This window comes from Geotrypetes seraphini, chromosome 2 (genome assembly GCF_902459505.1).
Source record: "Geotrypetes seraphini chromosome 2, aGeoSer1.1, whole genome shotgun sequence".
NCBI lineage: Eukaryota > Metazoa > Chordata > Amphibia > Gymnophiona > Dermophiidae > Geotrypetes > Geotrypetes seraphini.
The window spans coordinates 158,493,006-158,517,196 of NC_047085.1; the positions used below are offsets into that span (position 1 = coordinate 158,493,006).

Below are 24,191 nucleotides of genomic sequence, written 5' to 3' on the forward strand. Positions count from 1 at the left end.
ATACCCCGACAGGAAGTCCCTGTTTCGCCAGTTAGGGCTGCGTCTGGGGATAAAACTCCAGCTGCAACGCTCACACATGCTGCAGCAAGCTTGGGCAAATCCACACCTGGTTTCAGGAAAAATGGCTCCACATATTAATATGCTGTATTTAGCGTAGTGTAAAATACTGTGTTTCTCTCTCACCCTATATTGTATTACATAGTGGTCTGTGGAGGGATCATTACTGTGTTAAGCATAATTTTTGCTTTTTTTTTGATAACTGAATTATGCTCTACTGAATTATATAGTAATTGAAATCACCCATTACTGAGGAGAAGGGGAAAGCCAATAGTCGACCTGACCTCGACACATTGGACATCAGTACCTGACAAGGATACTGAACTGGGACATTGTAAAGGAGGACTCGGGACTGAGTGTGTATGTGTTGAAAAAGGACCTAAAGACGCATTGCAGGGATCGAGGGCACAAATGGACCTGGTAAGCGGCACCAAAACAGAACAACAGGAGCCAGAGGGGCAAAGACATTGTGAAAAAGAGCCCAGGACTGAGTGGGAATTAGGAGAGCAGGAGGTGCAGGGGAAACAGGCAGAGGACATCACACACACACAACAGGAGGAGGACGAAGCTCAGGGGCTGGCAAACCATGAGGAAAACTGCAGGAGTACCAAAGCACAAGGGAAACAAAAAGAGAGGACTAAAAACTGGGTCTTAAACTGCCTATACACAAATGCTAGGAGCCTGAGGGCCAAAATGGGAGAACTGGAAATCACTGCCAGCAATAAGGACCTAGACATAATTAGAGTCACAGAAACGTGGTGGACCGAGGACAATCAATGGGATGTGGCCATACCAGGGTACAAACTATACAGGAGAGACAGGACACATAAAAAGGGTGGAGGAATAGCGCTGTACATAAAAGACTCCATACCATCAACCAGGATGGAAACAGTACGGGCGGATGGCTTGGAATCACTATGGGTTAAGCTACAGGGAGGAGCAGGAGTAGACATTAAATTGGGTCTGTACTACCGCCCACCTGGACAACCGGAAGAAATCGACCAGGAGCTGGAGGCTGAACTGAGGCAGGTATGCAGAAGCGGAAATGTGGTGGTGATGGGGGACTTCAATCATCCTGGGATAGACTGGAGTATTGGGCACTCAAACTGCGCAAGAGAGACCAAATTTATAGAGGTCACGAGGGACTGTTTCATGGAGCAACTGGTCACGGAACCAACACGGGGCGATGCCACTCTTGACCTAATTTTCAACGGACTAGGGGGGCCAGCAAAGGAGGTGGCGGTATTACCCCCGCTAGGTAACAGCGATCACAACACGATCCAGTGCAGGCTTGAATTTGGATCATCAAAGGGGAAAAGAACCACAACGACGGCACTCAACTTCAAAAAAGAAAATTATGATGCCATGAGGAAAATAGTGGGAAAGAAACTCAAAGGCAACATAGGGAAGACGGAATCCGTAGAAAAAGCCTGGACCTTACTCAAGGAGACTGTGCACGAAGCGCAAAACATATGCATCCCCAAGTTCAGAAAAGGGTGCAAAAAAAATAGAACAAAAAACCCAGTGTGGATAACAAATGTGGTGAAGAAGGCGATAAGCGACAAGAAAGCATCGTTCAGAAAATGGAAAAAAGACCAAACAGAGGAGTACCAAAAAGTGCACAAAGAACACCAAAAGGAGTGTCACCGAGTGGTTAGAAAAGCAAAAAAAGAATACGAAGAGAGACTGGCAGAGGAAGCAACAAACTTCAAGTCGTTCTTCAGATACGTCAAGGGGAAGCAACCGGCGAGAGAAGAAGTGGGACCATTGGACGATGGAGACAGAAAGGGAGTAGTAAAAGAAGAGAAAGTGATAGCCGACAGGTTAAATGAGTTCTTCACGTCAGTCTTCACGATGGAGAATATAACCAACATTCCGGAACCCGAGGAGATCGTAATAGGAGACCAAGACGATAAGCTGGTAGATTTAGAGGTGAGCCAAGAGGATGTACTCAAGCAGATTGACATACTAAAGAGCGACAAATCGCCAGGTCCGGACGGCATTCACCCAAGGGTACTCAAGGAACTAAAAGACGAAATAGCGGAGCCACTTCGACAGATATGCAACCTATCCTTAAAAACCGGAGAGATCCCGGAGGATTGGAAAATATCAAATGTCACGCCCATCTTCAAGAAGGGCGCAAGGGGGGACCCGGGAAACTACAGGCCGGTGAGCCTTACCTCAGTCCCGGGAAAGATGATGGAGGCACTGATTAAAGACAGCATCTGTGAGCACATCGAAAAAAATGGGCAACTAAAACCGAGTCAACATGGCTTCTGTAAGGGTAGGTCATGCCTCACAAACTTATTGTACTTCTTTGAGGGAGTAAACAGCCAGGTGGATAAAGGGGAATCTATAGACATCATTTACCTTGACTTCCAAAAAGCCTTCGACAAGGTGCCACACGAGAGACTGCTTAAAAAGATATGGAACCACGGGGTACAAGGGGAGGTCCATCGATGGATCAAAAACTGGCTGGCAAACAGGAAGCAGAGGGTTGGCGTGAAGGGCCATTACTCAGACTGGAAAGGGGTCACGAGCGGAGTTCCGCAGGGGTCGGTGCTGGGACCACTCCTGTTCAATATCTACATAAACGACCTAGAGGCGGGAACCAAGTGTGAAGTCATTAAATTTGCAGATGACACCAAACTATACAGCAGGGCCCAAACCAGGGAAGACTGCGAAGATCTCCAAAAGGATCTAACGCAGCTGGAAAAGTGGGCCGAAAAATGGCAGATGAGCTTCAACGTGGAGAAATGCAAGGTCATGCACGTGGGGAAAAAGAACCCGATGTTCACATACAAAATGGGGGGAACACCACTAGGGGTCAGTAACCTGGAGAGAGACCTGGAAGTGATGGTAGACGCATCACTAAAGGCATCGGCGCAATGTGCCACAGCCTCTAGGAAAGCAAACAGAATGTTGGGTATCATTAAGAAGGGTATTACGACCAGGACGAAGGAAGTCATCATGCCGTTGTATCGTGCAATGGTACGGCCGCATCTGGAGTACTGTGTCCAGTACTGGTCACCGTACCTCAAGAAAGACATGGCGGTACTTGAGGGAGTACAAAGAAGAGCAACTAAACTGATAAAGGGAATGGAAAATCTCCCATATACCGACAGATTGAAGCAGTTGGGACTTGATCCTGAAGGGCTTAGAAAAAGTAGACAGGGACAGATTTTTCAAATTAAGGGGCACCACGAGCACAAGGGGGCACTCGGAGAAATTGAAAGGGGACAGGTTTAGAACAAACGCTAGGAAGTTCTTTTTCACTCAGAGGGTGGTGGATACATGGAACGCGCTTCCAGAGGCTGTTGTAGACAAGAAAACCTTAAATGGTTTCAAAGAAGGTTTGGATAGATTCCTAGAAAAAAAAGGGATTGAGGGGTATAGATAGGTATAGACCATTGCTCAGGCAATGGGCCTGATGGGCCGCCGCGGGAGCGGACCGCTGGGCAGGATGGACCTATGGTCTGCCTCAGCGGAGGCAACTTCTTATGTTCTTATTATTATAGTGTTGCCCGTTTCTCCATCTGTCTGCTCATTTTGTCCCAGGGGGCAGTAGTATAACCCAACCTTTCTATTCCTTCCCTGCACACATGGAATTTCTATCCATAAGGATTCCACACTGCTATCTATGCCATGCAGAATGTTTATTTGATTTGATTTGGATTAGTGCTGATGCAAGTTCATCACAATATTGTACATGAGCTGGGTTTTCCACTCGGTCCTTACACCCCTCCTATTGCTACACCATTCAATGTACTCGCCAATTGGCACACATTTTTTATTTGTCAATCAAATAGTATACACTTACACACTACATTCCACCTTAGGACCCATGAGGAAGAAGTGTTTTTTTAAAACACAGTGTCGGGTCCTGGTTTCTAACCAATATGAACCATACTGTGGAAAGCAACAGTCTTTTGTCTTCAATAAAGTTCCTGAATCCTGTACATCATCTCTGCAGTCTTTCTTTTTGTTTTGCTGTTTGCTCTCTGCTGCAGATTTGTTGGACTTTTTTTTGTTTTGTCTAGGGAATCACCCTGCCATGATAGAGAATTGACCGGAGTGCTCTTTTTACTACCATTTTAATATTAATGACATGGCAGAGTCAGAGACTGCTAGGAAGCTCAGAAAAAGCCGTTCTGATAATCAGCCGGTAAAATTACTGGTATACTAAATCAGCTGGAACCGGTTTAGCAGCGATATATGGGCAAGGTAACTTTTGAGAATCCTCCCCTTTGGTTTCTTACTGTACTGAGAGTCTGAAAGCTCCTAACCCCCTGTCTGCACATTCTATAACCTGTTTCCTTGATAACTTCTCCCTTCCATTTGCAGACAATTCACACCTAAACTTCCACATATCCAGTAGTCCTAATACTTGGGGCTGCAAACAACAGTGAATATTTTAAACCCTTGTATCTTTAGTACATTGACTAGCAGAATAGGAAATTCATGCACCAAACCTCTTACTCCCATGGTGCATGATATTTCTATCCTGCTACAAGTGTATCCACGAATGCAAATTATGCATGTCTTTGGGATCTTCTGACCAAAGGAAGGCCGGATCCAAGATGAAACAGTGAAAAAAGATGCTCTTTCAAATGACAAAAAAGGGGAAAAAAATTAAAAACTACACAATAGAGGACACTCGAAGTTAACAGGGAAATACTTTTAAAACCAGTAGGAGGAATTATTTTTCAGAGAATAGTTAAGCTTTGGAACGCATTGCCAGAGGATGTGGTAAGAGCGGATAGCGTAGCTGGTTTTAAGAAAGGTTTGGACAAGTTCCTGGAGAAAAAGTCCATAGTCTGTTATTGAGAAAGACATAGGGGAAGCCACTGCTTGCCCTGTATCAGTATCATGAAATATTGCCACTCCTTGGGTTTTGGCCAGGAACTAGTGACCTGGATTGGCCACCTTGAGAATGGGCTACTAGGCTTGATGGACCATGGGTCTGACCCAGTAAGGCTATTCTTATGTTCTTATGATGTGTGTTAAGTGATAAATAGATTGGCAGAGTGTGGGATACATGATGATACACTGTGATGCTCACTCTAACTCTCATAGCAGTTTCTAACACAATTTACATGGATACTCCATTCATTTGCAACTTCTCATTATTCCCAAACACACACATCACATTTTTAATTTTACCCACTGCCGTTTCTATTTCGATCTAAACATTAGTCCACCTATAGTTCAATATCAAAACCTATCACATAAAATCAGTGTCTTTTTCATCAGCACTGCAATGTGGCTTGTGTCATCGTTAACTCTGCATTCATATGTCCTATGTCATCACGTCCTCTCCATTCATAACACTGTTCCATGCAGCCGACATTGACTTTTGCTGACATTTTCAAACTGAAAGCATCTTGTACAGGAGCTTCTGCTGCCTGTGTTCTATGGTAAGCCCCTAAGATTTTACTTTTCCGTACATAGTATTTTAGGTGGTATTAAATATAGCATATGAGCTTTTGGTTCTCTTTTTAAAAGTCAGTTAATGCATATAACCATTCGGCTTCACTATCAAGGTAATATTTTACATCCCAAGTTTCAGCATTTCTCAAGCTGCATGCATGACGCTTTGCGCTGGATGTATCGTTGAGGACCTGCGTCAAATACTTTTATATGCTTTTTAATTTGCTATTCACTTTTGTATATACAGTATAATCTCGTTATAACGGACTTCAAGGGACCTGGAAAAACAGTCCTTTATATCCAGAGTTGCATTTTTTTAAAAACTTTATTTAGGTCAACTTGAAACAACATACAATCAAAGAACAACAGTCACTGCACAAGCATATCAGCAACATCAAGAACAAAATTCAGCAAAACCAGAACACTAAAAGATGTTCTAAATCAGTGTTTTTCAAACTTTTTACACCCGTGGACCGGCAGATATAAAAGAATTATTTTGTGGACCAGCAAACTACTAGGACTAAAATTTTAAAACCCCATTTCTGCCCCATCTCCACGAGCTCGGTCACCTCAGTAACTATAGAAAAATAGACAAATATAGTGCAAAATATAGACAGCAGATATAAATTCTCAAAACTGACACGATTTGATCACTAAATTGAAAATAAAATCATTTTTCCTACCTTTGCTGTCTGGTGATTGATTTCATGAGTCTCTGGTTGCATTTCCTTCTGTCTGTGTATCCTTTCTTTCTGCACTCAGGCCCAAGAATTGTCCCTTTCTATTCCTTCCCTCTTTCCTTCCTATGTCCTTAGTGCCCCCAGTGCCTCCTTCCCATGTCCTTAGTGCCCCTTCCTGTCTTTAGTGCCCCCAGTTCCTTCTTCCCATGTCTTTAGTGCCCCCTTCCCATGTCTTTAGTGCCCCCAGTGCCTCCTTCCCAAGTCCTTAGTGCCCCTTCCTAAGTCTTTAGTGCCCCCAGTGCCTCCTTCCTATGTCCCTCTCACTGCCTTCTACACTTTATCCCACCCCCACCCCCGAAGCCTGCCTGCCTGTCTGTCTATCTCTCTCCCTCCCTCCCTAGCCAAAGCCAGCCTGCTGCCTCCCTCCTTCCTTTCCCCTGCTCTTACCGCCATGCTGCAGCTGCTAAAGCCGACAGGAAGTCTTCTTTCCGACGTCAATTCTGAAGTCGGAGAGAACGTTCTGGGCCAGCCAGGCAGCAATTGGCTGGCCCAGAACATCCTCTCCGACATCAGAATTGACGTCGGAAAGAAGACTTCCTGTCGGCTTTTTTTTTTTTGCGCCTGTCCCTTAATGTTGCCGGCCCTGCGCGGACCGGCAGAAATCTCCTGCGAACCGGCACCGGTCCGTGGACCGGCACTCGAAGAACAGTGTTCTAAAGCATTATGTCATACTGTACAGAAAAGAAAAATAATCTGTCATTTTCTTCTGGGCTGCATTTTGATACTATATCACTGGCACGGCACACCACACACCTTGTAGGCAGAGCATGTATGTCCGTTATAGTCAAACAAAACTACAACTAAAAGCGGCTCTGGGGACCAAATTGGTTGTCCATTATATCCGAAAGTCCGCTCTATGCGAGTCCGCTATATGCGATGATTTTCTGCATGTGGCACAGGCAGTAGCAGCAGGAGGACGATGGTGGCCTTGTGTAATCAATGAGGCGAGCCCAGCGGTGGCGCTGCAGTGCCTGTGGGAGGCGTGCGAGAGTGTGACAGCCGCCCTGGAGCCGCTGCACTTCAACAAACTGGACTTTTGCGAGACTGGCGTGTTCAATCGCTTCTACAACGCAGGTGCACGGGAAGCACGAGAGTGGGGTAGAAAGTGGCCAGAGTGAGAAGGTATCAGGCATCGTGGGGTTGTTGGGGGTGTATATGGGGTTTTTATTACTTATAACCAGCTGAATTTCAAAATAAACGTGTGAGCAGAGTGGCTGTACTGTTATAAATAATTTGTTTAAAAAGTGCACTAACGAATTGCCATCTTAATGGAAATTCTTGCAAGCCCCCTTGTTAGTACTAGTGCTCTGCTGTTTTCTTGGTAGTTATTTCAGCTGGGGGGTTTTGTTTTTTTGTTTTTGGAAGCTCAGAAGAGCTAAACTGAGCAGTCTTTTACCTATCCTTTACTGTCACTACAGAATTTGCTTTTTCTTCATTATCATTTTCAGAGCCCCCCACTCTCTTTTTCCTGCTCCTCTTTCTCACAGCTGGGCCTTCCTCCCACAAAAGAACAAACGGTGAGTGAGAGAAGTGTCACCACCACATTGTCCCGTCCAGAAGGCCAAGACAATCTTCCATGTCTGCTTTCAAAGGCTGTTCAGAAAAATCTAAAGTTGGAAAAACTGAATTGAAGTTTTCCCCATGAATTTGATTGTACTTGATCAGAAAATAAATTTTTTTAAAAATTTGAAAGCCCTTCCTGGGGTCCCTCAAAATCACTGATTACAAAGCTCCATTTTTCTTAAAATTTGCTATTATTTTTGATTAATAAAGCAATTTTCTTGGTATTATAGCTATAACTGTTTAGATTGCTGCGGCTGCCAATGCTGCTGGAGGGAGGTTTGTCGGTCATCTCACAGTGGGGTTCGCATGGAAGGGAGAGATAGGAGGGTCAGCGTCATTAACTTCTTTGGGCAGTGTTTACAATTCTCTGCCGTTGCCAGCTTCAGGCCTTCCTCTCTGCCGGGTCCTGCCTAATTCCTGTTTCCATGAAGGCAGAATCCAACAGAGAAGGCCCGAAGCAGGCAACAGCAGCGAATTGTGAATGCTGCTGCTGCTGCCTGAAGAAGTTCATGACCGGGGATGGGGTGACAGAAGGAGGAAAGGGAGCAGAGGGTGGAGAGAATTGCTGCACACAACTGGAGGGAGAAGGAAGATGAGGGAGGGTGGGAAATGAAGGAATGAATGGAGATGCCAGAGCATGGAGGGGGAGGGAGAGATGGAAGAAAAGGAGAGAGATGCCAGGGAAGGGAAGGAGACAGAGATGCCAGACCGTGGGGTGGGAAGGAAAGAAAGAAGAAGAGAGAGATGCCAGAGGAGGTGGTGACAGAGAGAGAAAAATGGAGAGGTGGCAGAGCTGAAATCAATCATGTACAAAGGAGAGACGGGGCACAGGGTAGACAGTTTATAGAAGGAGCATAGAAAGAGGGAAGATGCCATATGGAACAGGTAGAGGGTGGACAGTGGATGGAAAGGGCTGATGCTGCATGGAAGACAGAGAGAGGACAGACACTGGCTAGAAAGAAGAGAGTGAAGACAAGATGATTAAAGCAGAAACGACAAAAGATAGAAAAAAAATTTTTTTTTGTTGCTTTAGAATAAAATAGTATTGTAGTTGTATTGATAAAACTTTTAGAAACAGAAAATAAGGTAATCTTTTTACTGGACTTATTTTAATACATTTTTTACTAACTTTTAGAGACCAAAACCCCCTTTCTCAGGTCAGGACAGTATAATGTAACAGCAGTATACTATATTGACCTGAAGAAGGAGGCTATGGCCTCTGAAAGTTAATTGAAAAATTGATTAGCCCAATAAAATGGTATATTCTTATCTTCAATTTGTGTTTTATTTTTATTTGTTAATTTGTAAAGTGGTGATTGTTATGTATCAGTTTTTTCAAATTTACATTTACTGTCTTTATATTTTGCACAGTATTAGGGGACAAGTGTCACTGTTTCTGTGGTGTTGCATTGTATGCAGAGTCTGGTTTCTTAGTGGTTCAGTTTAACTTTTGTCTACATATTTTTAGTTTTAGTTTGTGATTATTCCAAATTGGGCGAGGGTGTATCTGTGTTCTGTGTGTATGGATAGGACTGCAGTGTTTAAGATGCTGCCTTGTCCTAGGTGTACCCTTGTTGTGTGACTCATGGATTATTACTAAAAATAACTTTTTTATATAGAGGAGAGGGTTGTTAAAAATGATTAGCACTGGCTGTCATATATACTAGGTACGCCACTGGATTTAATGACCCTATTCTAACCACCAAATTTCCCCGTCCCACCCCACCCGGCTACTTTTTCATGCCACCCGGCTGAAAAAATTTCTGAGGAGAACACTGATTACTTATATTTTTTGTGCTCAATGTATTACACAAAGCCATCTCCTGTCATTCCTAGTGTCCTTAAATGACTTTCACAGCGGCTTGTATTGTGTCTTATATACACACATCAGTGCATGGTTTTAAAGTTCCTTATTCTTTTTATGCTTTTTATAACTTTTATGTGCTACTGTTATATTCCATTTAGTTCTCATTACCCTGAATAATTAACATTTTGGTACGTAACATAACCTGCCTCCTCCCAAAAAAAATCTCAATACACCACTCTCACTATAATGTCCGATTCCTGCACAACCTTTGATCACAATGTATCATCATGTATCCCACATTCTACCAATCTATTTATCACTTAACACACATCAGATTAGTGCTGGTGCAAGTTCATCACAATATTGTGCACGAACTGGGTTTTTAACTCGGCCTATTGCTACGCCATTGAATGGTGAAAACACCAATGTACTCACCAATTGGCACACATTTTTTATTTGCCAATCAAATAGTATAAACTTAAAACACTTTACATTCCACCTTAGGACTCCTAAGGAAGAAGTATTTTTCGAAACACAGACCTTGTCGGGCCCTGGTTTCTAACCAATGTGAACCATACTGTGGAAAGCAACAGTCTTTTGTCTTCAATAAAGTTCCTGAATCCTGTACAACATCTCTGCAGTCCTTTTTGTTTTGCTGTTTTATGGTGATTCCCTAACCTTGTTGTGCCACATTTGTGGCAAAAATTTTCCGACAGGTTCTAAGCTGTTGAAGCTTTACTTTTTGATCAGTGCCTGAGCGCCAATTAGCTCAGGCAGTGAGTGACAGGAAAGTAAGGCTTGACAGCTCAGACAGCACCACAAACCAGTCCCCCAGCAAATTTAAAAAACAAAAACAAGACCACCAAATTGAAAGGCAGCAGGAGGGAGGCTCACTCTCTCCCTCCACCGGCCGGGGTCCCCATCCCCCCAAACAACCCCCGTCACTCCTGGCAGGAAGGATACACACTCCCTCCCGCCACCGGTGATTCCCACCCCTCAACACTCCCAGAAGGTACAAGGATTGTGGGGAGAATGGTGGTGGGGGGAGCTGTCAGGCCCTAGAGGCGGTGGGAGGAAGTGGGCATCCCTCCTGCCAATCTTGGGTCAATGTCTTGGCAGGGGTTTCTTCTTTCTGCTGCTCTCTCTGCTGGTTAATCAACTGAGCTTGTAGGACTTGGAGAGACCTGCAGTTCAGTTGATTGGGGCAGGAAGAGCAGCTTTGACAGGTGCCCACTCCCTCCTGTCGGCAGGCCCATCTCTTCTATTGGCCAACGGGACTCTTAGGCCCCTTCTTCTGTATCCCAGGATTTATTGGGAAGGAGGCCTAAGGTCCTGATGGCCCGGGTGCCTAAGGTCCCTCCTATGGGACGAGCCTTAGGCACTTGGGTCAATCAGGGCCTTAGGCCCCTCCCTGGTGCATTCCAGGATGTACCGGGAAGGGGAAGACCCACCATTTTTGAAGAGGCAGGCCTGCTGGGAGTGGGCATCCCTCTTGCTGGCCATCTCCTAAAGGTATATGGGGGAGGGGGAGTCAGGGTAGTGTCGTGTGGGTGTCAGGGAGCGTCAGGGCCGGCGGCAGGAGTGGGAATCCCTCCTGCCAGTTGGATTGGGGGGGGGTTCTCTGTCTGCAGCAGCTGGCTCAGCTGATTGCAATAAGGAGAATTCCCCCCTTACCCATCAGCTGAGCAGCAGGGACTCCCCAAAGCCACGATTCTGTAACCAGCGCCCTTGAATGATTGACAGGCAATCCAACTTGGGCACCAGTTACAGAATTAGGCCCAGCTTCGGGGAGCTCTGTCAGCTCAGTTGATTGGGGATAAATTCCCCTGCGGTCTAACAGCAAAGATAAGCAGCTGAAATATAGGTCAGGGATTTCCAGGCCTAGATTTCAATCATCTATCTTTATTGAACAGGTGCGATTTTGTAACCGGCACTCTCAAATGATTGACAAATGATCAGCGGCCATTGACTTGGGCACCAGTTACAGAATCCGGCCCAATACGGGTTCCACCAAATCAAAATTGAGATAAAGCTATTATTTTCAAATAGAAACACTACATCTACTTCTCTAGCACAGCAATTTCTACCTACCTCTTTCAGGTTCCAGCACTATTAAAACTAGCCTCTGTCAAGCTCCAGAGTAGCCTTGTATACTCCCAAAATCCCAGAATTCTCTTATCTTATATGCACCCAGAATCCTCCAAGGTCATGACTAAATTGTATATATAAAAAGTACTTACATGGATAGACATCTCTGTATCTATTTCGATTCTTGTTTTCTGGATACTTTGCAATTTTATTAGATAAAACAGGGGAATCTGATCGAATGTCCTAAAATAAAAAATAAATTTAGTCTGAGTGAACAGGTCTATTTTTCTTTTTATCATGCAATAAAAACTGTACTCTAAAAGTATAACAAAAATCGATTCCAACCCCTATATACTGTATTTTAACTCACTAAAAAAAACAAACACACAGAAATACCATTTCAATCCACAAAACAGAGAGGTATCTATATCTGCTCCATAGATTTCCAACAATTAAAACTGAAATTTGCTGGCACAAAGGCACCATGAGCTTTCATTGACTATTTTGCCTTCACTTTCCTCTACCTTGCTAGCCTAGACAAGCATTTCATTCACAGAGGGGAAAATTAACAGTTAAAAAAAGTGCCTATTTTATACCTATTCATAAAAGGTCACATATACGAGTACAGTGGTATGCAAAAGTCTGAAACCACTTGTGAATTTTGCATTCTTTCAACTTTGTGACCTTTTATTTTAATTTCTTTGTTGACCCAATAGATTTGTCTGCGTACCACATTATAAGGAATACATTTGGCTATTACAGTGGTCGGCAAACCGCGGCTCGCAAGTCACATGCGGTTCTTTAGCTACTTGATTGTGACTCTTCCCTTCCCCATAAAGGAGACGCTGAAGCACCGGGTCGACCAACCTTCGCCACCCGATGTCAATTCTGACATCGGAGAGGAAGTTCTGGGCCAGCCAATCGCTGCCTGGCTAGCCCGAAAATCCTCTCCTTCCTCTCCGAGATTAAAATTGATGTCAGGTGGCGAAGGTTGGTCAGCCTGGCGCTTCCGCATCCTTTTTACGGGGAAGGGAAGCAGGGAGAACTCAGAACTCGGCGGCGGCCTGTTCCCCCATGGCAGTGTCTTGGGGGAGGGCAGGGAGAAAGAAAGAAAGGGGGGGCAGGAAGACAGAAAGAAATATGTGAGACGGGAGACAGAAAGACAGGGAGACAGACAGAAAGAGGACATGAAGAGAGACAGAAAGAAAGAAAGGGGGCATGGAGAGAGAAAGAAAGAAGGGGGTAGGGTGGAAGAAAGAAAAAGTTGGGGGAGGAAATGAGGTCTGGAGGAGAGGAAGCATACAGGAGGCTGAAAGAAGGGAAGAAATATGGATGCACAGTCAGAAGAATAAAGTGCAATCAGAAACGCATGAAATTACCAGACAACAAAGGTAGGAAAAATTATTTTATTTTCAATTTAGTGATCAAAATGTATCCGTTTTGAGAATTTATATCTGCTGTCTATATTTTGCACTATAGCCCCCTTTTATCAAACCGCAATAGCGGTTTTTAGCGCAGGGAGCCTATAAGTGTCGAGAACAGCACAGGGCATTCAGCGCAGCTCCCTGCACTAAAAACCGCTATCGCGGTTTAGTAAAAGGGGAGAGGGTATATTTGTCTATTTTTGTATAGTTGTTACTGAGGTGACATTGCATATTTTAAAGTCATCTGCCTTGACCTCTGAAAAACAAAACCGAATACAAATGATAATTAACATTTTCCCTGCGTACAGTGTACTCTGTGTTTTTTAAAATTTTATTGTTGGTAGATCATTTTGATTTGGTCATTTTAAAAAGTAGCTCGCAAGCCAAAAAAGTGTGGGCACACCTGCTGTAATGTCTTGAAGAAAAATTTGGCCTCTGAAAGCTAATTGAAAAATGGATTAGTCCAGTGGTCTCAAACTCGCGGCCCACCAGGTACTATTTTGAGGCCCTCGGTATGTTTAGCGTAATCACAAAGGTAAAAGAAAACAGTTTCTTGATCGTATGTCTCTTTAGCTATAAATTACAATATTATTATTAAGACTTAGCCGAAAGAAAAGATTTATAAACTATAAAGAGTTTTACCTCATGCAAAATTGGCATTTCTTTAATAAGACATTAACTATTTTTTCTGAGGCCCTCCAAGTACCTACAAATCCAAAATGTGACCCTGCAATGGGGTTGAGTTTGAGACCATTGGATTAGTCCAATAAAATGGTATTTTCTTATTTCTCATTATTTGTTTTATTATTTGTAAAGTGGTGATTGTTACGTAGCAGTTTTTTTCAAATTTACATCTACTGTCTTTATATTTTGCACAGTATTAGGGGATGTGTCACTGTTTCTGTGGTGTTGCATTGTATGCAGAGTCTGGTTTCTTGGTTCAGTTTAACTTTTGTCTACATGGTTCTATTTTTAGTTTGTGATTATTCCATATTGGGCGAGGGTGTATCTGTCTGTGTGTATGAAAGGACATGGCTTTCTGTTAGCATCGATTGTACAGGATCAATTGACTGTACAGGATCTGACTTGTTTAGTTTCACAATGCATGTGTTGGTGTTCTAGTGCTCACTGCAGTGTTTAAGATGCTGCCTTTTCCTAGGTGCACCCTTGTTGTGTGACTCATGGATTATTACTAAAAATATCTTTTTTATATAGAGGATGGGGTTGTTAAAAAATGATCAGCAAAATATAGATAGCAGATATAAATTCTCAAAACGGACACATTTTGATCATTAAATTGAAAATAAAATCATTTTTCCTACCTTTTTGTCTGGTGATTTCATGAGTCTCTTGTTGCACTTCCTTCTAATGACCATAAATCCAATATTTCTTTCTTTCTGCCTCTCCCCTTTTCTTTCCCTCTCTCCACTGCCTGCCTGTCTTTCTTTCTCTCTCCCCCAACCCCCCCAAGCCATCGCGCCGATTTCTCCACTTCCCCAATTCTTTCCCTAACCCCCAAGCCACCACGCCGATTTCTCCCTGCTGCTTCCCTGAGCCAGGCCAGGCATGTACAAGCGCCGGACTCACAAGACTTCACCTCTGACGTCAATTCTAACGTCGGAGGGGAAGTTCCAGGCCAGCCAGGCAGAGATTTGCTGGCCCAGAACTTCCTCTCCAACATCAGAATTGACGTTAGTGGTGAAGTCTTGCGAGTCCGGCACTTGTATGCGCCTGGCCTGGCTTGGGGAGGCAGGAAGAAAAAGATTGCAAAGGCAACACGATCGACTTACATTGCCTTTGCGATCACGATCAACCATTTGGGCACCCCTGCAGTATGCTGCTGTTATGGTATCCTGTCCTGACCTGAGGAAAGGGGTTTAGTCCCAAAAATATTACCTTATTTCCATTTCCTATTTATAAACTTTATTCAATACAGTTACAATACTACTTGATTCTATGTAAAGCAACAACAACAACAAAAAAAATTCTACCTTGTCATTTCTGCTTTAATCATCTTCTCTTAGCTCTCTTCAGTGTTTGTCCTTGCTCTCTTCCATGCAACATCTGTCCTCTCTCTTTGCCCCTTCCACCCAGCCTCTGCCCTCTCTCTCTCTATCTCCCCCTTCCATCTACTGTCCACCCTCTCTCTGCCCTTTCCATCCAGTGTCCGCCCTCTGGCTGTTCCATATGGCATCTTCCCTCTTTCTATGTCCCTTCAATAAACTGTATATCTTGTGCCCTTTCTCTCCTTTATACATGATTCATTTCAACTTCACCCCCTCCCATATGCTCTGGCATCTCTCTCTTCTCCTTTCCTTCCTTCCTTCTTTCCTTCCCACTCCACCCCATGGTCTGGCATCTCTATCTCCTTCCCTTCTCTCCCCCATCCCCTGGCATCTCTCTCCTATCTCTCCCTCTCCCTCCTTCTCTGGCACCTCCTTTTCTTTCTTTCCCTCTGGTCTGGCATTTTGTCTCCTTTAGTTTCCCTTCCTTCCCCCCATGCCCAGACATCTCTCTCCTTCCATCTCCCCCTCCATTATCTGGCATATCTTCTCCTTCCTTTCACCTGGTCTGGCATCCAACTCCTCCCCCTTCCCCCTGACATCTCTCCCCCACTCCATTGTCTGGTAGCTCCTTTCCTTCACTCCCATGGTCTTAGCATCTCTTATTCTCCTCTCCCTTTCCTGGCCTTCCCTCTCCCCAATTGGGTGCAGCAGCAGCATTTCTCTTCCCCCTCACGCCCCCCAAAAATGGGTGCAGCAGCATAACATTTCTCTTCCCCCCTCCCCTCCCCATTGGGTGCAACAGCATTCCTCTTCCCCCTCCCCCCTTGGGTGCAGCAGCATTTCTCTTCCCATCCATCCCATCGGCAGGGTCGAGGAAGTTTACAACTTGCTGCTCTTCCTTGCTTTGGGCCTTCCTTGTTGCCGGGTCCTGCCTTCGCAGAAACAGAAAGTAGGCAGGATCCAGCAGCGAGGAAGGCCTGAAGCAAGTTGTAAGCTTCCCTCCGTCGCTGACCTGTCTCCCTTAGTTTCTCTCTATCGCTGACCTGTCTCCCTTAGCTTCCCCCCGTCGCTGCCCATAGCAAACTCATGCTTCAGGGCTCGAACGTGTGCATGCGGGCTTCCCTTCACTTCTCCTCCCCCCACCTTGGGCTGTAACTTCCGGTTTCGGAGGGAAGAGAAGAGAAGCCGGCACACACAGCTTAGAGCCCGGAACCATGAGTTCGCTATGGGCTATGTCAGCAAATCTCCAAGCCAGTGAGAGGTGGGTTTCTTTTTTATGTTGAGCAGCGGAGGCAGCGGCATGATTCGCAATGAATGTCAGCCGGGCAGTCATCTAAATTAGCCAGGTGGAGCACCTGGCTAAAAGGCCCTAAGGAGAACACTAAACATGATTTAATAAGACAAGAATCAGCATGGGTTCAGCTGAGGGAGATCTTGCTTCACCAATTTGCTTGACTTCTTTGAAGGTGTGAACAAACAAGTGGCTAAAGGTGAGCCGGTTGATGTTGTGAATCTAGTTTTTCAGAAAGCTTTTGATAAAGTTCCTCACGAGAGGCTCCTGAGAAAATTAAAGAGTCATAGGATAGATGGCAAAGTTCATTTGTGAATTAGGAATTGGTTCTTTGATAGAAAACAGAGGGTAGGGTTAAATGGTCATTTTTCTCAATGGAGGGGAGTAAACAGTGGAGTGCCACAGGGATCTGTACTGGGACTGATGCTATTTAACTTATTTATAAATGATCGGGAAACTGGAACGACGAGTGAGGTGATTAAATTTGCAGATGAGACTAAACTGTTCAAAGTTGTTAAAACACATGCGGATTGTGAAAAATTGCAGGCGGACCTTAGGAAATTGGAAGACTGGGCGTCCAAATGGCAGATGAAATTTAATGTTGACAAACGCAAAGTAATGCACATTGGGAAGAATAACCTGAATCACAGTTACCGGGTGCTAGGGTCCACCTTGGGGATTAACGCCCAAGAAAAGGATCTGGGTGTCATCAAGAAATACGATGAAACCTTCCGCCCAATGTGCAGCGGTGGTCAAAAAAGCAAACAGGATGCTAGGAATTATTAAAAAAGGGATGGTTAACAAGACTAAGAATATTATAATGCCCCTGGATTGCTCCATGGTGCGACCTCATCTGGAGTATTGCGTTCAGTTCTGGTCTCCTCATCTCAAGAAAGATATAGTGGCGCTAGAAAAGGTTCAAAGAAGAGCGAACAAGATGGTAAAGGGGGTGGAACTCTTCTCATATGAGGAAAGACTAAAACGGTTAGGGCTCTTCAGCTTGGAAAAGAGACAGCTGAGGGGAGATATGATTGAAGTCTACAAAATCCTGAGTGGATTAGAACGGGTACAACTGGATCGATTTTTCACTCCTTACAAAGACTAAGGGACACTTGATGAAGTTACAGGGAAATACTTTTAAAACCAATTGGAGGAATTTTTTTTCATTCAGAGAATAGTTAAGCTCTGGAACACGTTGCCAGAAGATGTGGTAAGAGTGGATAGCATAGCTGGTTTTAAGAAAGATTTGGACAAGTTCCTGGAGGAAAAGTCCATAGTCTGTTATTGAGAAAGACACGGGGGAAACCACTGTTTACCCTGTATCAGTAGTATGAAATATTGCTACACCTTGGGTTTTGGCCAGGAATTAGTGACCTGGATGGGCCCCCGTAAGAATGGGATACTAGGCTTGAAGGACCATTGATCTGACCCAGTAAGACTATTCTTATGTACAATGATAATTTGCATACTCTAGCAATGTTCGTTTGGTTAAGATTGGAAAGAAATTACGTGATCAAAACTATTTCATTAGTAATTGTCCCTAGCAAAAATAATGACTTATGGCCTCTTTTACAAAGCCGCACTAGCAGCTGCCACGCGGAAACAGCCCCGAAGTCCTTTAATTCTCTATGGGCTTTGGGGCCTCTAGTACAGCTTTGTAAAAGAAGCCATTAAGTTATCACATGCTATTTGTTTCGCTCCAGTCATCTTAGTTTGGGCACAGCGACCTTTTTCCCTGTTCTAGGACATAGGCACTTCCTCTGTTCTGTTAACAGAACAGGATATAAATGGGTCAAATATCTAACCAAGCAATATTCCTTTTTACTGTAACTCTGAAGCATTTCTATATCCTTCCGCTTTATCTCTTATTTTTATATATACTGATATCTTTTCAGGTTTCCCAGGCAAGGGGTGTCTCATACATATTGGGTTATGAGCCTGCCTCCCCCCCCCCTTATATCCTGCTTAATACTATTACTGCCATCAGCTAAATGCTCTGACACTCACAGAATTCCTATGAACATCAGAGCAGCGTTGAAGCATTTAACTCACCGGGCCACGGTAGAAACCTCTACTGTAGCTTAGTAAAATAGGACCTAAGATCAGTGGCATACCAAGGGGGGCAGTCCACCCCAGGTGCAGCGTATAAGAGGGGGTGCTCTGACGACTGTTCCAAGGGCCAGCACTGGCATCAAGAACTTTTTCCCAGCAGCAGCGATCACAATTCGTTGCTCGTCAGCGTCGGGCTTTCCTCTCTGCCAGTTCCCACCTACTTCCTGTTTACGCGAAGGCAGAGCCCGGTAGAGAGGAAGACCTGATACCAGAAGAGCAACGAATTGTGGACGTTGCACTGCCGACTGCACGGTGACCAAGGAAGGGAGGGGGGAGAAGGAAGAACAGATGAAAGAGAGATGCCAGACTATGAGGAAGGAAAGGAGGAGATGCCAGTCCATGAAAGGGGAAGGGAATAAGACAGAGATACCAGACAAGGGAGGAAGGAAGGGAAAGGAAAGAGAGGTGATAACAGGGCATGGGGGAAGAAGTGGAGACAAAGAAAAAAATGGAAGGAACAGAGAAAGAGGTCCAACACTGGATGGAATGAATAGTGAAGAGATGACAAAAAGGTAGAAAAAATATTTTGTCACTTCTCTATTTTTCTTTTTGTGGACAACACTTGGAACATAACTGTTCAGCGCTCATCTCTCATGTTGTTTGGGGCTTCTCCACATTTTCATCCACGTCGACCGGGGGGCAGCAGCCTTTTTATGATGGACTGTTTTGATTGCAATAAAGTGTATCCCGATTAAGTGGATGGACGTGGAGGACCCTGACTATTACCTTTGGCGTTGCCGCCTGGTCACGCTCTTGTCGTGGGAACGCAGAAGAGTGCAAGATCTCTCTTCTCTGCCTGGACGGGCCTGTCAACATACTTGGGAACCTTTCTGGACCCACGATGACACCGATGGCTCGTAGTCACCACTTAAATAGTTCACTTATTCAGTTCACTTATTGAACTGTTAGAATTGTCAACTGTGTAGTTTTGGTTATTTTCACGGATTCCTTGTCTTTGTTTGGCTTTTCTTCCCAGGGTGCTCCCTTTTTGGTATGGGTATGTGGGTTGGGAAGGGATGTTTCAGAGTGCATTTCTGACCCAGTTTTCTTGTATTTCTGAGCAAAGGTTATTGGCTGTTTATGTTATGCTCAATAAACATATTTGACAATAAAGTAGTATTGTAGCTGTATTGATAAACATTTATAAATAGAAAATAAATAAGGGTAATCTTTTTAATGGACTAATTTTAATACATTTTTTAGTAACTTTTGAAGACCAAAATCTCCTTCCTCAGGCAGTGGCGTACCAAGGAGGGAGGGAGGGGGGCAGTCCACTCTGATGCAACTCCTAGGGGGTGCTCCTCCAGTTCCTTTTTATATGGGGGTGGGGTGTTAAAAATGATTGGCCCCAGGTGTCACATACCCTAGGTACACCACTGCCTAACACAACACTCTTTTCGGCTACAGTAGCAAAATAAAGCTCTACTATCCCCCCTATTATACAATCTCTACATTAGACCTGTCCTAGACATAACCCGCAAATACTAAATACAGATTCACTCCTTTGCGGATGACATCCAACTATATCTACCTATAGGAGAAAATTGTGACACCCAGATCAAGAAACTCCTAAACTGCCTCTCGGAAATCAAAATTTGGATGTCCGTCAACAAATTGCAACTAAACGCTTCAAAAACAGAACTCCTTTGGATCCACAAAGAACACTGCAACCGTGCCCATTCCTCACAATGCTAGGACTTGATAACTTAACTGCAAAAGACCAAGCGTGCAGCCTAGGAAATACTCCTCAGCTCCAACCTGTCACTTTCCAACCATCTCTCTCAGGTGGTATCTTCATTTTACTACATGCAAAAACTCCAAAAAATAAGGAATGACATTTCTGAATCTGTCTTCACCCAACTACTCTATTTCTTAGTCCTCTCCCACATGGATTACTGCAATGCCCTATTCAACAGTCACACGGCAAAGAATGTGCATCTCCAACATGTACAAAATGCGGCAATCAGACTACTAAAAAATCTTCATGCCCATGACCCTGTCTCCCAGGCTTTGTCATTGGCTCACTGGCTGCCCATAGTCAAACATTGGGTCTTCAAGGACTCGATGCTAGTGCTCAAATCCTTATACGACATGTAGCCAGGCTACATGACGGCCAAGCTTCCTCAGTACATGCCGAACAGATCTCTCCAATCCCTGGATGAAATACACCTCAAAATGCCTGGTAATGCCCTTTAACTGCAAACAACGCTTTTACTCCTACTTCATACCGAGCCACTGGAATCGATTGCCCCTGCAGATCAGATCCCTTGAAGGACGCCTCAACTTTAGGAAAGCAATAAACATACCTCTTCACCTAACTCTCCCGCCACGACCAATGGATCAAAAGAAATATATATCAGTACTAGATCCTAGGTATATGTCAGATTAGGATAAACATCTTGAACTGTAACTATAGCAAATTTAACCTGTAAACTATATATTAAGTACAGGCAGTCCCCAGGTTAAGAACGAGTTCCATTTTTTAAAACGTTCTTAAGTTGAATTTGTATGTAACTCAAATCCTGTACAGAAACACTCCTCACTGTAGTTTAAATAGAACGAAAAGATAGATTTACATTTATTTTTGTTCTTCATCAGTCCCACTGTTCCCTCTCCACCACCACATCAAACATGTCTCCCTCTCATCTCTTCCCCTTGCATCTGTGCCTTATGCCTCTCCCACCACCATGTCCAATATTTCTTTCTCCCTCCCTATGCCCAACAATTCAACTGCTTCTTCATTTCCCTCTGTGCAACATCTCTCTTTCCCTCTCACTCAGACACCTATGCCCAGCAAGTCGCCCTTTCTATTCCCTCCCCCTCAACATTCTCTTTCCTTCACTTCCTCCATTCTTCTATCCTATGTCCCAAATGCATGCTCCCCTCCCTCACTTCATTCTGTGTACACGTTCATGCTCCCTTCCTTTCTTCCATCCTTTGTCTGATGTTTGTGACCCTTCCCTTCCTTCTGTGTCCCAACGCAGTCCCTCTTCCTCCCTTCCATGTCTCAACACGCCCCTTGTCATCTCCCTCCGTTCCACATCCCAAATTCATGACTCCTGAGGGTGTTTACCTCCTCTGGTCAGCTCCCTCCTCCCAGCCCCACTTCTCTTGGCAAAGCTGCAAGCAGTGGCTCCTCCTGCATGCAGTCCCCTAGTCTTCGCAAAACCACAAACAGCAGCTCCTGCACACGGCGGGAAGCCTTCGACGTATTTTTAAATCGGGGACTGCCTGTATATTGGTAAAGATCCAACTTGTATCAAAAATTTGTACTGTAACTATGGTAAACTATGGTAAACCAAGAAAAGCCTCCACAGACTTCAGCGGATTCAGAACGCCGCAGCTAAGCTTGTTTTTGCGAAAAGCAAATTTGATCACGTCTCACCACTCCTGTCTAAGCTCCATTGGCTCCCAGTAATCCCCAGGATCCACTTCAAATGTGCGTGTCTGGCCTACAAGATCCTACATGGCATCCTTCCTGCCGTTATCCCTCTATCCTGGAACTCCCCAACCCCTACTTCCTCCAGATCCTCCCAAATTTTTAAACTATCCTTCCCTTCCATAAAAGGTATTTCCCATGTAGGCAAACTTGGGTCATCCCTCCCCTTTAGAATCACTGAGATCTGGAATAACCTCACCTCCCCTCTCCGAACCTCAAGCTCCCTCCAACTCTTCCGCAAACACCTAAAAACCTGGCTATTCTCAAAACTGTAACACTTCCCCCCTCTTAGGCCTCTCACCTTCCCCCTTTACACCTAACTCTTTAATCTCTCCACTGTAGTTCCTCTCTCATCTTTCTTCCTGTAAACCGTGCCGAGCTCCACATTCGTGGAGATGGTGCGGTATATAAACCCAAGGTTTAGTTTAGTTTAAATTGTAACCTGTTAATTGTATAATTATGTACGTTAACCTGTAATGTGCTCTGAGCTCTTTGGGGAAAACAGAATAGAAAACAAATTAAATAAATAATAAAATTAATTTAGGAAGTTGGTTGGTTGAGCTGAGAACTTTTTTAGCACACACACACCCTTCCCCGGTACAAAAAAAAACACATGATAGACACGATTTATATCAGTATTTTTCTTTGCAGATACAAGCGGCAGACACCATCAGCATCTTATTCCAGTTGCCCCACATGGGTAGCAGAGTAAAGCACGTTTCTGAGGTGATAGATACACAGAAGCGCCTCAAGCAAAATAGAAAGCAGACTCCGCTAAAGCCCCGCCCCTCAGAGAACTAGCGTCCGACGGTAAAGCGCTGCCTGGAAACCGTGGAAACGCCAAACCCTTAACAACACACCTCCATATAACTCCGCCCTGGAACGTCTCCACACCCGCCAATGAGCGGCAGCTTCAACAAGCAACTGAATTCACTAACTACTTCCAGGAACGCCTAGCTTTTAACGCTTCCCAAACTCTCTATTACAAGTTGCTGTCCACAGCCCCGGGGCGCTGCGCGCATGCGCAACATTATAATCAACTCCTCTTTCCTTTCACACATACACAAAAAAAGAGACCCTACGTCTGCGTAGTTCCTCTTTCTTCCGGGACAGACCCACACGTACTCAAACCTGGAAACAAAAATAGAGAGAATCATAGGGATTCAATGACTTCCGCTTCATAGAGCACGACAGACAACCTTATCGTTTTAAATAAGATGGGCGCCTCCGTCGTGGCGGAGACATCGCTACTTACCCCGTAGACAGCATTCCACCCGTTGGTCAAATCAGTCTCCTGGAACTCCCGCTCCATGGTACGTTTTAGCTAGCCTGGTGCCGTGGAAGCAGGGAGAATTTGGGACTAAATCCTCAAACAGCTCATACCCGCCTGTACAAGAAAAAGCTGAGTACTAACAGCGTCCTTTCCCGTCTGTCACTGGTCTCTACGCCCGGCCCGGGAGCGCACGCGCTGGCACGTGACCTTAAGACCCCGCCTCTTTTTTCTCCGACCGGCACTATTCGCGGTGGAAAGTACCCGATGTGACGTCGGCTCAATGTGATGGAAATAATTCCAAAACATATAAGAACATAAGCAATGCCTCTGCTGGGTCAGACCTGAGGTCAATCTGGTGTGTAATGATTTTCCTACTGTGGTTTGTAATGTGCGCATTGTTTTTGTAAGGGTTGGGGGGTTTTCGATTAATAAAAAGTACTTTTTTGCGGCTTGTGTAGTGAGTAAATAGTACTTAAAAACTTAGCTTTCAATATTTGATTGGCTAGCCTTGCTCTTGCAGAAAAGCTGACACCTTTCGGCATAGAATGGACCAGCTTCACCAGATGCTCCAGAGTGATAATCCTATGCCACTGATAACACTATCAGATCTCTTCATTGTTGTCTGGTTTTTTTAAAAAAATATTTCCAGTGACAGCTTTTCCACAGGTTCTCAATTGGATTGGGATCTGGTGACAGAGCAGGCCAATCAATTGTCTTCACTCTCTTCTTTCTCATCCATTGGATTACAGTTTTTGCTCCATGACATACATTATCATCTTGAAAGAAGTAATCACCAGGAAACATATTCTCTATAGAAGGCAACATGTGTTTCTGCAGGATTTCAATGTACTTCACTGCATTCCCCATGTCCCCTACAATGTGAAGCTTACCAACACCACTTGCTGCCATACATCCCCATGCTTAATCGATAGGTTAAGGCATTCAGGCTTAAATTCTCCTG

The 24,191-nt window shown here is 44.5% G+C and overlaps 1 protein-coding gene across 6 annotated transcripts in view; it reads right to left on the reverse strand.

The window, feature by feature from the left end:
• PTPN2 (protein tyrosine phosphatase non-receptor type 2) overlaps nucleotides 1-23,452 on the reverse strand; it is a 145,234-nt gene extending 121,782 nt beyond the window's left edge. The window contains exons 1-2 of one of the 6 annotated variants that reach the window (XM_033934134.1): nucleotides 23,213-23,443; nucleotides 11,838-11,928 (exon numbers count right to left, since the gene is read on the reverse strand). In XM_033934134.1, the coding sequence (XP_033790025.1) occupies nucleotides 11,838-11,928; nucleotides 23,213-23,269 (148 nt within the window). In that variant the 5' untranslated portion in view covers nucleotides 23,270-23,443. Of the gene's footprint in view, nucleotides 1-11,837; nucleotides 11,929-22,817; nucleotides 22,943-23,212 lie in introns of those variants that run through there. The other 5 variants (XM_033934136.1, XM_033934135.1, XM_033934132.1 and 2 more) reach the window with 5 other exon arrangements.
• Nucleotides 23,453-24,191: the final 739 nt, after the last annotated feature.